This window comes from Polypterus senegalus, chromosome 11 (genome assembly GCF_016835505.1).
Source record: "Polypterus senegalus isolate Bchr_013 chromosome 11, ASM1683550v1, whole genome shotgun sequence".
Taxonomy (NCBI): Eukaryota; Metazoa; Chordata; class Cladistia; order Polypteriformes; family Polypteridae; genus Polypterus; species Polypterus senegalus.
In genome coordinates, this window is record NC_053164.1 from 166,308,173 (window position 1) to 166,324,086 (window position 15,914).

At 38.4% G+C, this 15,914-nt stretch overlaps 1 protein-coding gene across 1 annotated transcript in view; it reads right to left on the minus strand.

Annotated features, from left to right (window-relative positions):
- The window catches only part of LOC120539694 (interleukin-17 receptor A-like), a 76,083-nt gene extending 60,874 nt beyond the window's left edge, over positions 1 to 15,209 (minus strand). Inside the window, exons 1-2 of the mRNA XM_039770063.1 lie at positions 14,800 to 15,209; positions 476 to 500 (exon numbers count right to left, since the gene is read on the minus strand). Of these exons, the coding sequence (XP_039625997.1) occupies positions 476 to 500; positions 14,800 to 14,907 (133 nt within the window). The 5' untranslated portion in view covers positions 14,908 to 15,209. The remainder of the gene's footprint in view (positions 1 to 475; positions 501 to 14,799) is intronic.
- Between the last annotated feature and the right edge of the window lie 705 nt (positions 15,210 to 15,914).

Here is a 15,914-nt window from a genome sequence, read left to right on the forward strand (position 1 = left end):
CTTCCAGTTTATCAGAATGAGTCTGCGTGCCAACAGTGTAGTGAATGCAATCACAATTTGTTTGTCCTTCTCCACTTTAAGCCCCTCTGGAAGAACCCCAAACACAGCTGTTAGTGGGTTAGGAGGGATTGTGAGTCCAAGACTGTCTGAGAGGTAATTAAAAATTTTTGTCCAGAATAATGTTAATTTGGTGCAGGCCCAGAACATGTGACCTGTTGAGGCTGGGACTTGGTTGCAGCGTTCGCAGGTTGGATCTTGTCCTGGAAACATTTTGGAGAGTTTTAGTCGAGACAGATGTGCTCGATATATAATTTTGAGTTGTATAATTGTATGCTTTGCGCTTTTTTTTTTTTTATTCTATCAAATTTAAAAGTACCAGCTAATTTTGTTAACCTTTCACGGTCCACAATATCTCAGTCTTACATTCCAAGCACATTTTCTGCACTAAAGACAAACAAAAGATTAAATCACTTACCTCGGATAACAGTACAGCTCAGCCCCTGTAGCAAAAAAAAAAAAAAAAAAAAGTAGACAAACTTAATCATTTGTTGCACACTAAAAATATGATTTTGCTTTCAAATAAAAAGTTAAATAATGTAATCAGAGAACTGAATAATCTTCCAGAAGTACAGCTGCTGAATTGATCCAACAATAAAGGTGGGAGTAACCACTCTTCTCACATTATAACTCTCCATTAGAAAATTCTTTGTATATTACAAAACATAACTTTCATTAGGATAGCAGTTGTAATAATAGTAGTAGTATTGTCATATATATGAAATACAATGAAGTTCTAACTTGCACATTTCACCAACATGCAACACATTGACATCTCTGGCATTATAACAGGCAAGAACATATTAACAGTAGATGTTGGTGCTGCCACATCACAGCATCAGGGAGCTGGACAGAACAGTTCACTTCAGAAACAGACTGATTGTCTGTTCCTCTACAGAATATAGGCCTTTCTTGCCAAGGGAAATATTTTATTTCTTTCATCAGTACTAGTGTAAGTAGAAGGGTTAATAAGCAACCTTTTAATTTATTTCATGTTAGTCTTTGATGGGACCATACTTTAGTTACCAATTTTTAACTTTACCTTCTGTCTAATGTTTGCTGGGTATTTGTCACCTCAGCTTCATTTACGTGGTAGAATTTGTTTTCCATTTTGCTTTAAAGACCTGTACACCAGATTTTGTGACCAGACTATGCATTATTCTTTCATGTTATAATAATAATAATAATAATACATTTTATTTATTTGTAGGCGCCTTTCTAAACACTCAAGGACACCGAACAATAGACAAAATACAGATTATAAACAAACGTAAAATACAGAAGTTAATGTCAAGCAGAGAAATTGTAATCAAAGACAAAAAGCAGTCTTAAACAAATGAGTTTTAAGTTTAGATATGAAAAGTGAAAATGATTCAATATTTCTAAGCTCAGGTGGTAGCAAGTTCCAAAGCTGGAGAGCAGAGCAACTGAATGCTCTGCTCCCCATAATGGTAAGACAGACGAAGGGGACAGTCAAGTGGATGGAGGAAGAGGATGTGAGGGTGCGGGAGGGAATGGCAACATGGAAGTGGTCAGACAGATATGGAGGGGCAAGGTTGTGGACAGCCTTAAAAGTTAGTAGGAGAATTCTGAATTGAATTCAGAACTGAACTGGAAGCCAATGAAGCTGCTGTAAAACGGAAGTGATATGATGAATAGACGGGGTTCTAGTAATGATGCGGGCAGCTGAATTCTGGACCAGTTGAAGCTTATAAAGAGATTTGCGAGAAAGACCAAAGACAAGGGAATTGCAATAATCCAGATGAGAAGTGACAAGGCTATGAACAAGGATAGCAGTGGTGTAGGGAGTGAAGGAGGGGTGAATACGATTAATGTTACGCAGGTGGAAATATGCAGACCAGGAAATGTTATTGATGTGGGACTGAAAGGATAAAGTACTATCAAGGATGACACCCAGACTCTTAACCTGTGGTGAAGGGAAGACAGAGGAATTATCAATAACAAATGAAAAATGATCAGTTTTGGATAATGTTGATTTTGCACCAATGAGGAGAACCTTAGTTTTGTTACTATTTAATTTAAGAAAATTTGAAGAAAACCAGGATTTGATTTCTGCTATGCAATCAATAAGTGAGGAGGGTGGAATGGAAGCAGTAGGTTTGCTAGTGAGATGGAGCTGGGTGTCATCAGCATAACAGTGGAAGCTAATGTTATATTTAAGAAAGGCATTGCCAAGGGAAAGGAGGTAAATAATGAAAAGAATGTAACTATGTACAGTATTTCTCTAAACTAATCCTTCAGTAACTAAATGCTTTGACAACAGGCTGCCAGCATGGCATGTCTCATCAATGCCAGACATAATTTGATTCTTTGTTTCCATAGAGGGTTAAACAGCAGCTTTAGATCTGTCAGGTTCAATTAATCAGCTAACGATCCATTTCAATTCACCCATCAACTAACTACTTATTCTGTATTTTTATGCTGATGTCACCAACTTTAGAAAAACCTGTGCTCAGCATGTTTCCACTGCCTTATTAATCTTTCTACTTCTTAGGTGATTGCCACATATGTTCAGCAGCTGCCAGTGTTCAATGGACAAAGAATTCCCACAGACCATGTGGATTGATCTGTCCTTCAGTCAAAGTTTTATTTATGAACATCAAATGACACGAAGGTAGAAAAGTTATTGTAATTACATTTCAAAATGTGCAAAAATCGTCTAAAATGTATGCATAAAATACTATGATTTTTGGTCATGCTTCAGTTGTGGAACAAAATTTAGCTTAATGCTCAAGGATAGATGAAAGGATTATCAACACTCTATACTCTCTACCGAATACTGTTTACATTATTTATTGGCCTTCATCACTTGGACCATCAGGAAGCTTTCCTGATATTTCCCTGACAATGATAATTCCGCAAAGTTCTGATATAAGGCCTCTCTCTCTCCTGATGCCATCACCCCCTTGCCATAAGAGTTTATTCTATGTATTTTGAGATATCTATACATATTATGTACCTTTTTTTCCCCATTACCAGCTCAGAGGGACAGAGTTTAACCCCGGTAAGCATCACAAACAAGGCAGGAATCAACCCAGATCACAGGTACACACAACTGACCACTTCAGGGAGACCATAAGGGCATGCGTTGGCAAAGTGGACAAGTATAGCATCTAATGGACTAATGTGTTACCGAGAGTAGATTCCTTCCATCTGACCCATGTCATGCTTTCCAGGAAAACTCTGTTACACCAAATGAGACAACACTGAAAATGAAAAAATAAGCTTGAGGAAGAATTAAAATGTGACACTTTTTAAAAGTGGAAAAATTACATTTTCAAAATGTGCTTATGCTAACTCTCACTGTGACCATGACAGCCAAAACAGAAGTTTTCTCTCTTCTTAACTGTCTTGATTTTTAGTTATTCTGGTGTGTATTCAGGCCACAGTGTGTGTGTATGTGTATATATAATATACTAGCCATGTGCGCCCAACTACGTTGCGCGTGTTAAAGTTGTCTGTGAAGGGCTCCCTGTTTGAACACGGCTGCCAGTAATGAACTGCACAGCACAGCATTATGATTTTTTATAAGGGAAACAAAATTACAAAAGAAAACCCTTGGACATTGATTCCATAGGAACGGCCTACTCGGAATCACTGTCCAAATAGTAATTATGTGGTGGTGTAGGAGCATTTCTGCTTCTGTCTGTTCACAGTCCGTCTCGTTTTCACGACGCTGTTGTTTCCTCTCACGATCTTTTCTCAACCTTTCTCCAATCTCGCAGGTTGCTTTGTGGCAATCCAAAGAGTAAGGCAATATACACAGAGCAATGGTTATAAAAAGGGGACACATAGGTATCCAGGCTCTTTAAAGCATAAATAGGGATCACTTCACTGACATGTGAGCAAGCCACGGTACAACTGTGAGACTGTGAGATATATATATATATATATATACAAATCTAACTAAGTCAGGGTTACTGTAGTCTACATCAAATATATTCAGCAATTAACCTGTCAGTAACTGGGATTTATGCTTTAACTCTGCTGCTGGAGTATGTGAATTTTCCCTTGGGATTAATAAAGTATCTATCTATCTATCTAACTGGCTGTGTTACCCTGCTTCATCCAGGAAAGTTCCTAAGATAAAGGGTCTTGGTTATAGTGCCATCGGATAATCAGATGTATCAGAAGTATGCAATGTAACTAACCAAGAACTTTTCTGCAGGCAATACAGTGAACCCTTGTTTATCACGGTTAATCCGTTCCAAACTCTACCGTGATAAATGAATTTTCACGAAGTAGGATTCTTTATTTATAAATCGAATATTTTCGCAGTTAGAGTATAGAAAACCGGTTTACGACCTTCTAAATACGTTTTTTTTAACATTATTAGAGCCCTCTAGACATGAAATAACACCCTTTAGTCACCATTACACTCGTATTACCCAATATATTAGACAAAATAAGAGAAAATAAGACATATTAGACGTTACAAATATCATATTACTAGGCGTAGTGACTTAAGCGTGTATGAGAAAAAAATCATTGCGATAGAGTGAAGCCGTGAAAGTCGAAGCGTGATATAGCGAGGGATCACTGTATATATATTTTTTTAAACACTGGGCTAATATTATTAGTTCACTGGAGCTCCTTACACTTGACCATGCTACATGCAATTGCCCATTAGTAAAACATTCCTGTCATAGATTAATTCTTACTTTTTCTAATGATTTGTCTTTTGTTGATGGTCACTGTAAAGCACAATGTTACAGGAAACCATATTCTGCTGAGTTAAAACAGGTAATTAATTAGTAGAGATAATGGAAATTTGGGGTATAAATATAATTTCACCCTGTAGCACATCCCATGACATGGTAGCATTAATTAGATTTGTACTATAACAAAGTTTTGGATAGTTTAGATCTAAATCAGTACACAAGCAAACCAGGATCATTTATGGAAACAGCAGTTTACCCCACAAAAACTGTGGAACTAAAAATTGCAATAAGAACTAAAATAAACCACAAATAAACTTAAGTTTATTTGACTTTCCATCGATATTAAAAGAACAGCAAACCACAAATCTCACTTTGCAAGCCAACTAAACTAAACTCGACTTTAGATTATTCATATAATAATTAGTTTTTTAGTTTATCCAGTTTTGAGCTTATCATACAAGTCATATGTTTACCTGGTGAAATCAGAGGTTAAGGAGTGGAGTACCATAATATTTTTTTTAATTTTATTAATATGGCTTTTGCCCGAAAGCCATAGCCAGACAATAAAACTCTAAAATAGAATTATGTTTTACTTTAACTTATCATGACCTGCAATGACTTTTGCAAGTTGCACATTTATTCAGCCCATGCAATGAATAGAACATTTAAGCATTGTACAGAAATGAACAAGTGAAAAAAATAATATTGTGAAAAATGTATTGAACCTTTCTTGGTTTTGACTGTGGACTGCCCATTAACGGAGCTGCACTAGCGTTAAAGCTAATCAAAGGACACTGTTGCTGTTGGTTCGTCTTCTCTCTGCCTCCCTTTTTTGCTTGTGGCAAAACAATACCTACGCTCATAGCCACAGCACTTGTAGTAAAGCTTTATAGTGTGTTTCCTAACAATGTCTTTCTTCAGCTTCCCTCAGCTTTTTCCTTCCACTTCACTGGTGACTCTGTATGCCACACATCATCCCTTCTTTTTCCTGTCCAGGACACCTCACTTCTGCAAGCAGCCTTCATTTGCACAAAACGAAAAGTTCCCAACAGCCAGATAGCAGTGTTTCTCTCTGCAATTCCGTTTCAGTGCAGAGTGGAAAAAAGGGCATGGTATGTTTACACAGCCTAAAAACCATTTTCTAAAATGTCACCAAATTTCTACTAAACCAGTCAAAGCATTTTTCAGGTTTTGGGATATTTCATTTTTCTATTATAAGGGTTGTTTGTACCCTTAAATATTGATATATCAAAATGTTCTTTCTTAGCAGATACCCACTGCTCTAGATGTACAATCCTGCCAAATTTAAGCTTTTTTAAATGAGCAGGAAATAGTGTTTTTTTTTTGATGAGCGAGTGAGTAAATCAGTCAACTTTGCATTTTATAAATATAGAGGATTGCTTATACAACAAACATGTTTTATGCTAATTTTATATATTTTAAACCTAGATTCAGTTTCCAATAATCCACATATATAATGGTATATAATTTGTAGTACTCTATATGAGCTGTAAACAAAGCCATTTTAATATGTAAACATCCAATGACAAACTAGAAAAAAAGATAGAGCTTAAGGTAAGGCACTAAATCTTTGGCATGGCCAACAACTTGCTGGAATATTCTGGTTTCAGAGAAAAAGAGAAAGAACTGTATCATTTATGGAGCTAATTTTATAATGTATATTTGATTAACATTAAATACGTTTGTATAACAAGAGTTTGTTCACTAATGCATCACCTTTTTTTTTTATAAAAAAAAAAAATTGAAGGACTAAGCATTATTAAACCCTTTTTTCAAATCATTTGATGATACACTCAGAAAGGGAGAAATCTACCACATAAAAATGACCTGAGGTGGCAGAATGAAAACACTAACAAGCCATAAAATTAAAGAAGATCAATTACTGATAATAATTGACTTCTAATTAATCAAATTAAATACAAAAATCAAAAAATGGGTTGGAACAAAAACCTGCCACTCCAGGCCTTCAGGACCGAACTTGAAAACCACTGTCCTACATGTGTATTTAAGTTGTTCTATGATTGCCCAGAGGATTTAAGTAAAGGCTGATTTATATTTCTGCATCATGCCGCAGTGCACCACAAGCACATGCCTGAATACTACTTGGCGGTGTTGGTGCAAGCAAGAAAAGCAAGCGTTTTATTAAAATGCAGGCAGTTTTTGCCCACCAGGATCACCGTTCATTTTACTACACATTTTTCTTTCACAGGCAAATGTATATGTCCCTCACTATTTCCACTTTTTCATGCATTTGCCAAATTACAAACCATAAGACAAACTGAAACACATTTCAAGAAGTACAGTGTTTATAGAGAAGAATCACCCTCTTCAAAAATTTGCATTTTGTTGCTTTTCAGCCTGAAATGAAGACACACAAAAATATTTTTCCAGCTGTATTTACTCCATGCAACTAATAACAGCTAAGTGAAGATATAATAGCAACAGTCCAGAAAAAAAAAACAAAACAGAATCAATGAGATGGCTTAAGGATCACAAAGTGTCAGTACTTTGTGGATCCACCTTTTGCTTTGATTACAGCCAATATTTTCCCACTCTTCTTTAGAGAACTCTTCAAGCTCAGTCAAATTGGATGGTGACCATTGGTGGACTGCAGTCTTCAAGTCATTCCACAGATTTTTAATACGGTTTACGTCTGAGCTCTGACTAGGCCACTGTGGACGGGGCCCGGACACAGACAGGCACACATGTTGTAAAGTCACCACCACACGTTTATTTTACAACTATTTACAATTCAAAGTGCACACACCCCAAGTCCCCAAAGTCCTGGCCACACAAAACCTTTCTTTGGGCCACCTCCACACTCTCCTCTTGCTTCGTCCTACTTCCACCCAACTCCAGCCTCGAATGAAGGGAGGCGGCCCCTTTTATCCGCACCCAGATGTGTTCCAGGTGCTCCCCGGCAATCTCCCACTGACACGCCCCAGTGTGGCGGAAGTGCCGGTTGTTCTCCCGGATGCTCTCCAGGTGTCCATGCTTCTCTTCCACCCAGCACTTCCTGGTGTGGCGGAAGTGCTGAGGCCTGGGTTCCAAAGGCATTGGGGTGCCCCCTGGTGGTGACCACGGGCCCCTACAGGGTTGGGCTTCCAAGCCCTCTACCCGTGGCCCCCAAAGCAACCAGGGTGGCGGCCCCCACGTGATCCAGGGCGGGCGTAGACCCTCTTCTGGTCCTTTAAGGCGTCCCGGCCGGGTCGTCGTCCCTGGCATCCCTGACACCACGTAAGGACGTTCACCTTTTTCTCCTTCAGCCACTTTATAGTCAACTTTGCTATGTACTTCGGGTCATTGTCATGTTGGAAGGTGAACCTTCTTCCCATTGACAGCTTTCTGGCAGAGGCCAGCAGGCTTTCTTCAATAATTCGATGGTATTTTAAGCCATCCAGTTTTCTTTCTATCTTGACAAGCACCCCAGTCCCTGTTGCAGAGAAACACCCCCACAACAGGATGCTGCCACCTCCGTGCTTTACTTTAGGTATGGTGTTCTTTGGATGGTAAGCTGTATTGGCATTTCCATCAAATATACCATTTGGTGTGAGGCCAGATAGTTCGATTTTGGTCTCATCTGACCATAACACCTTTTTCTATTTGGCCTCAGAATCTTCAAGATGCATTTTGGCAAAGCTCAATCAAGACTTAATGTAACCTTTCTTGAGGAGTGGCATTTTTCTTGCAACCCTCCTATATAAGCCACATTTGAGATATTGTTGTCACATGCACACAACGCACAGCACTCTTTACCAAAACTTCCTGTAACTGCTTCAAAGATGCCATAGGCCTTTTGGTAGCCTCTCTGATCTGTTTCCAGTTTGGAGGGATGGCCCTAAAAGGGAAGGGTCCTATTAGTACCAAACTCTTTCCATTTCTTCATTATGGACATTACTGTAATCCTACGGATTGATAAAGTCTTTGAGATTTTTCTTTGTATCCATCTGTTGACTTGTGCCTGTACACAACTTTATCCCGGAGATCTTTTGACAGTACCTTGCCACCCATAGTTGACTGATTGCTTTCATTTGCACTTTCAAGCACTGGAATGTTCTAGGAATAGCTATTTTTATGCTGAACTAATCACAATGATTGCAGTTGATCACAGGTGGATGCCAGTTAGGTTGGGGTGCAATGGAGAAGGTGATTAGTTACACCAGTTTCAGTTTACAAGTATTTTTATGAGAGGGGTGGTCCTTCAACCTTCTCAGTGATTGTTTTTTTCTGAACTGTTTGCTATTATATCTTTCACTTGGCTGTTATAAGTTGCATTGAGTAAATACATCTGGAACAATATTTTTACCTGTTTATCTTCATTTCAGGCTGTAAAGCAATACAATGGGAATATTTTAAAGGGTAATTTGTTTCTGTACCCACTTGTGTTATCGTGATATTTCCCATTACTTACCCTTTACCTATTTTCTTCAGGGATAAGTATACTCATCAGGTTTGCTACCTGGTTGGTCTACTGTCGCAGCTTAAGATTAACACACACATAGGCATGAACAACGTACGATGTTTTAGATATATCTCAGACCTAAATATTACTTTTGATCTCCAAGAATACATTCGAGCAAACAAAGGCTCAACACCCTTGGCTATAGGCCATTTATCAACCAATGAATGTCTTACTATCCAACCAATGAATGTCCGGGAACCGGAAGTGAACGATGGAGTTTCTGTCTGCCATTCCTTTACAAGTCGCCTTATTCTCACATTTCAGTTTACCAGCTGAAAATATCTCAAGCTTATTACAAAATCTAATTCTTCCACATGCCAATTAGATCCAATACCTACAAGCTTTGTTAAGTCCTGTCTGTCACATATTTCCCCCATGATAACTGCTATAGTTAACTCTTCCCTTACTACAGGCACGGTCCCCCTCTCACTAAAAACAGCCTCAATTACTCCAATTCTGAAAAAACTTGGTTCGGACCCAAATATCCTTAACAATTATTGGCCTATCTCAAATGTTCCTTTCATATCTAAAGTTCTCAGAAAGATAGTTGCCTCCCAACTCCAGTCCCATCTTTCAAAAAATAACCTTTTTGAACAGTTTTAATCTGGGTTTCATCCTAAAGACAGCACAGAAACTGCCGGGTCAAAATCACAAATGATCTTCTCTGGGCAGCTGACATGGGACTTTAATCAATTCTTGTGCTTCTTGAACTCAGCTCCACATTTAACACCATATCTCATCAGATACCTTTGAAATGACTAGCTAGTTTTGGAGTCTGTGGCCTTGTCCTAAAGTGGTTTTCTTCCTACCTCACTGATAGGAAGCAATTTGTTTAAATAAAGGGCTTTAAATCTGAGAATGTAGTCGTTACTCTGGGAGTTCCGCAGGGTTCTTTTTTGGAGCCACTTCTTTTTCTCATTTATATCTTCCGGCACCATGGCATGAAATTTTATTGTTACACTGATGACACACAGCTATATCTATCCACTAAATCCACTTCTGTTTTCCCTCCAGATGCTCTTATGGCATGCTTCCAAGACATAAAGACATGGATGACTCACAATTTTCTCCAACTAAACAGCAATAAAACTGAAGTGCTCTCATTGGTTCTAAATCTACACTTGCTAAGGTTAATCATTCTTCTATTTTAATTAACAATATTAACACAAACATCTCTTCCCAAGTTAAGAGCCTGGACATCATTCTAGACAGTACTCTCTCTTTTTCTTCCCATAATAGTAAGATTTCTCGGACTGCCTTCTTCCATCTTCGAAACATTTCTAGACTTCGTCCTGTTCGTACGCAACACAGTACTGAAGTATTGGTTAATGCCCTAGTCACCTCACGTATACTGTAGATTACTGTAATGCTATTCTATCTGGAATCCCACGAAAACGTATCCATCCCTTACAACTTATTCAAAATTCTGCTGTCAGGGTAATAACCTGTTCGAAATCCACTGAACCTATTACACCTTTTCTCTCTCAGCCTCACTGTCTCCCTGTTAACTACCGAATACAATACAAAATACTGCTCTTAACATTTAACATTCCCCCCTACCTCACTGATCTCCTACAGACACTCCTCTCGCTCGCTTAGATCCTCATCTGCAGCTCTACTTTCTGTAACACACATCAAACTCTGTTCTACGGGAGCTCGAGTGTCTCTCATAGTGCTCCTCAACTCTGGAATTCTCTTCCCTCTCATATACGTCAGCTCAATTATATAACACATTTTAAAACTGCCCTCAAAACGTATTTTTTCAAACTTGCATACCAATTGTGAATTTTGCACTGTTACTGCCTGTTATTTTTGTTTGTTTGCTAATTATTGCTTTTTGATTTATCATTCTATTTTTAATTTTACTAATGTTGTTTAATTTTATTGTAAGGTGACCTTGAGTGCTAAGAAAGGCGCCTATTAAATAAAATGCATTATTATTATTTTAACGCACTGTTCATCATTGGACAGAGCTCTACATCCTCAGCTGACAAACCTTACAGTCTGGATCATATGGCACTTCTTCACTGCTCCATGTGCTCAAAATATTTACATTATTACATCAATCACTGTAGATATGAAGACCAATTATAGAAAGTAAAAGGAATGTGATATTTATTAAAGATCAATAATACCAGTAGAGAAAAGCAAAGTCTGGACATACATAGTCTTTAGAAAAAGGTTTTACGAAAAGTTAAAGATGTCAAAGATGAATGACCCAGGGCGGCATTGATCTAGCAATCAAAGTTGTTCATGAGGTGCTTTAGTTGACGATCAGATGAAAATGGCCACACGTTACTGGTGCCCTCACCTGATGTTGTTCTGTCTTCTCCTCTTGATGTTGCTGCTTTGTCATATTGTTGTTTATTCAGTCATATTTATTTTAAAAATCCGTGTGAGTTTCACAACACATGATTGTTGCATACACCTGATAGGCTGGCTGTCAATATGATGGATGAATTTGCTCAAACTCTTTAATCGGTTTGAGTATGACCATGTCCCAAACAGTAAAGTTTTTGATGTTTCAAGAATTTTCCTGTCGCAAGCTGTAAACTGGTTTGGCAATTTCTAGTCCCACAGCATTTCCTTCTGTTCGCTGGTTGTAAAGTAATCGTATATATTTTGAACCATCTCCTGGATTTCTGCTTCATTTAAACAGATGCTACTGTGATTGATATTTGTAAAATTCAGGAAAACAGGATGCTTTGATGTTTAAACCCATACAAGTGTCCTGTATCATATTCATCTTATTTGCTTAGGCAAACTATAATGAAAATATAGATAACAAAAATTGCAAATTCTGCACACCAGTACACCACTGTACATAGTTAATAAACTGGCCAATCAGGGTTGCTGGGATCTGTGTAGGTTTTGCATTTACTCAAAGTGTAGTCACATTTCTTTGTACTGCAGCATATTCTCAACACAGAAGTATAAATCAGCTGTAACATCTGCTCTCAAAGCAGTTTGGAAAATATGAATAGCGTCTGTTAGCAGCACAGGGGAACAAGGCAAGAACCAAAATGTCCACTTACCCACCACAATGCCAACACAATGGTATTATTCCAGTCAAGCAAAACTTGAAAAAAACATTCAAATTCCAGATTGTTTTTTGGATGATATAATTAAAGCTACAACAGAATGTTACACAAAGATGGCTATTTTTCAATCACCCAATACATTCAGGATGAATATCATGCCATAAATGAGTGGTCCACCTGCAAGCTTGGTTTTGGGAGACTTACTAGATGAGGATAGTCTCCCACCAAATTTCTAAAACTGAATGTTGTGTCAACATGTGTACTTGTAAATACTTTAACCACATTATTGTCTGACTGTTAAGACATGGGCGTAAAAAGTGTATTCTAATGAGTCTGTAAAATTGCCTCTGCAAATAAAATTCAATGTAACTAATTACAAGAAAAAACTAGGTTCACATCCGCAAAGTTTTTTGCTAACCTAACATAAAATCAGTCTTAAGTTGAAGCAGAAATGGCTATTTATTTGGACAAGTGGTCATAAAAAGGCTCTCACATGAACATTAAACAGAAACCCTAACATGCTCTTTGTTTCACAAAGTAAATACACAATAACTGATTTGATGCATAGTATTGGGGAAAGTTAGCACATTACAAACGTTTGCTACCTCATGTCCCAGCCGCAATCAACAGAGTGTAATTGCAGAACCGCAGTACCTATGAGGTCGGTCATGTAATACCCCAGCATCACGAAAAACCCATCGCATTAGGCTATGGTTAATATTAGGGCCCGGTTATGATTAGGGTTGTAGGAGGGTTATCTGAGTCAAAAGGCGTTTTGTGACTGACGTTGTGGGTATTACCTGACCTATGGCATATGTGTTGCAAGCTGCAGCTTGACCTTTCTCGCCGAAATTTTCATAATTGCTACCCACTCTTCCACTGGGAAGTAGGTATGAAAGAAACCCCTTTAGCAATCGTTCGCATTTCCTTCCTGCCTTTTAGATGTTGCCAAACAAATTCGATATGTAAATCAGAACAGTACGAGTCACTGGTTTTAGTCATATATGTACATTTCTGTACTGTATATCGCCACGAATTCGTGTAAACCGTCAATTTGATGCCTTTATAACAAACAAAGCACTGCGGTTCACATCTGTGACATTAAAATAACAAACTGTAAGAAACAATCCATCCATTATCTCTAGGACCGCGAGGGCAGGAGCCAATCTGACATGTTAATTTGCAAGTTGTAAACTAACTAATCCGTCCATTTTGTTAACCTTCTCATTTTATAACGCGTGCTAAAACTCTTGAGCGAGGAGAATCACGCGCGATACTAATGGTCGAATAATATAAAGCATTAGCGAAATATATTTACCAAATGATGTATTTATTTCTATTAACTGCCGTGATCAACCTTCCCTAAACTGCCTCAACATTGCTCCCGCTTCATTTGTCACATTTAACATTACCGTTCTTGCTTGCTAAAAGGATAAATGCAAATAAGAAAGCATTTAGATTGCCTTCATTTTTCACATTTATCCACATTCACGGTTTTAAATCTGTGAGGGCGCTCCGTGTCTGTCTTCCGAGAAGAGTAATCATTATACATTCACATATCCCGATTCTAGGTGCCGATCATCTGTCAAAACAGCATCCGGCACAAAGGAGAAACAGATCCTGGACGGAGGTCATTTGCATGTATATTCACAAATCGGGGGCAATTCTGAATCAACGGTAAACTTAGCAAACACCTTAACCGTGCTAAGCAACCCATATGTTCCAGAACAAAATCACAATGACACGTAAAGAATATGTATACTGTGTACAGTCGGGGTCTCGGCGGGTTTAGCCTATCTCTATAATTAGAAGCAACCCCACACTGAACGGCCGTACAAATAGTCTGATAAATACGTGTCCATCAAAGTGGAAGCGAAAATAGTCAAACTGGGACGGCAGCTCCGTCCTTTATAAATGTCGTATAATTTCCAATGTCGGAATGAAAGCCTTCGTGAGAACGACTGCAAATGTGTTTATGAAACTAAGATAAGTACTGTATTGTATATTTGATAAATGTGAAAAAACATAAAACTATAAACTAAAGGACATAACTTGAGGCAGGACAATTTCACTTGGAACTGCTGTTCACCTGTTAGCAGAAAAAGAAATACCTGGGTGAGTCGCCACCCTCCTAAACTGGTGGCTAAAATTAAAATAGCATGTTCCGTGTACTGAGTCCGAACGGCCTTCTCCTCATTGGTTTACAAGCTGTCTACAAGGTCAGCCGGCCGCTAATCTCACCCGCCCGCGAGCTACCGATTGGTCCTGATTGAGGATTTAGAGCACGCGTATACTCCGAGATTGAGGCTGCTCTTTGGTCTGGCTGCAGTTTTGAGAAAATTAAAAAAAACGTATATAGTTTGCATTATTTGGCTAAACGCTTGTCGGGAGACGTGCAGGTATTCCGGTAATTTCTTAAATCATATCTAATTGGTCAGATCTATTAACGAGCTAAAGTTTTAGAAATAATGCCTTTGAAAAGACGTATTCACCTTATCAGTAAATGGCCTGCATAACAAGCAAGAAACAAACTTACCGTCTGATTGCAGGTTATCGGAGGACTTTCCACTAACAAGCTCGACGTTAAAACCAATAACCCGAGACAGAAAATCAGGCCCAAAATAATGTGGAAATGGTGATCCATTTTGATGATCCCTCGTAAAAAGGCTTTTGCGTAGTAGCTTAATTTATACAAAAGGGAAAGTTGACATTGAAACTGAATCACTCCTTGTTCCGTTGAGTAAATAAAAATACAGTAAAATTGTTGAACAATAGTGTCGCTCGCCGGTTCCGATTTCTAGCACCCAAAGAAAAGCACAACGGCTCACTTCTTCACGTCCGACCTGAAATTCTAACAATAACTTTCCGGTTTCTGTATAAACAGCAATAGAAAAACCCCTTTATGCACGTCATTCACAGTAGCTTCCTGGTTGTGGACGCCGTGAACCAAATATATTATGCAAATCAGAACAGGCAGGTACCAGCGGCTCCTGACGAGCGGAGAAGCGCGGCAGCGCACAGCTCCAAGCAAGAGTTAATGTTTAACGCAAAGCCGAGTGTTTGTATTGTGGATCTGTGTACAACCACATAAAGGACATTAAAGTAGCACAGCGTATACTGGAATACATTGTTGCAATCATGCAATGCAGGGTGGACATACCTGTTGGCTTGATCGCCACAAAAAATTATAATAACAAATACTGCGTATTATGTTCACGTGTTAGCCACTGTGCTTCAACTCGCAGAGCCAACCATTTCAATACCTCTTCCAGTACCAAGACCCCAAAACATTTCTCTCTAAAACTAATTTTAGCATATGTGAGCTCAGTGCATTCAAATAGCATCTTTTTTTGGTATTGAGGGCTTAATATGTGCTTTCAATCAATTCCTCTTGGTGAGACTTTAAAATTGTGACTGTTGTCTTATTCCTTGTGATTTACTGGTGGAGAGCATATTGATGATCCCCCCAGTAAAGCTTCTTGCGCAGTCTGCAAAGGTGCGGGTTGGTCACCTCCTATAATGTTTCTACCAATCAGAATTTATTGGATGGAGCCTAAGATGATGTTAAGTTTCATTAAAAAATGTCAAGTAACCTGTTTTACCAGTGTTTTGTGTGGAGTGCCATATATATTTATTTATTGTAGGTGGCAT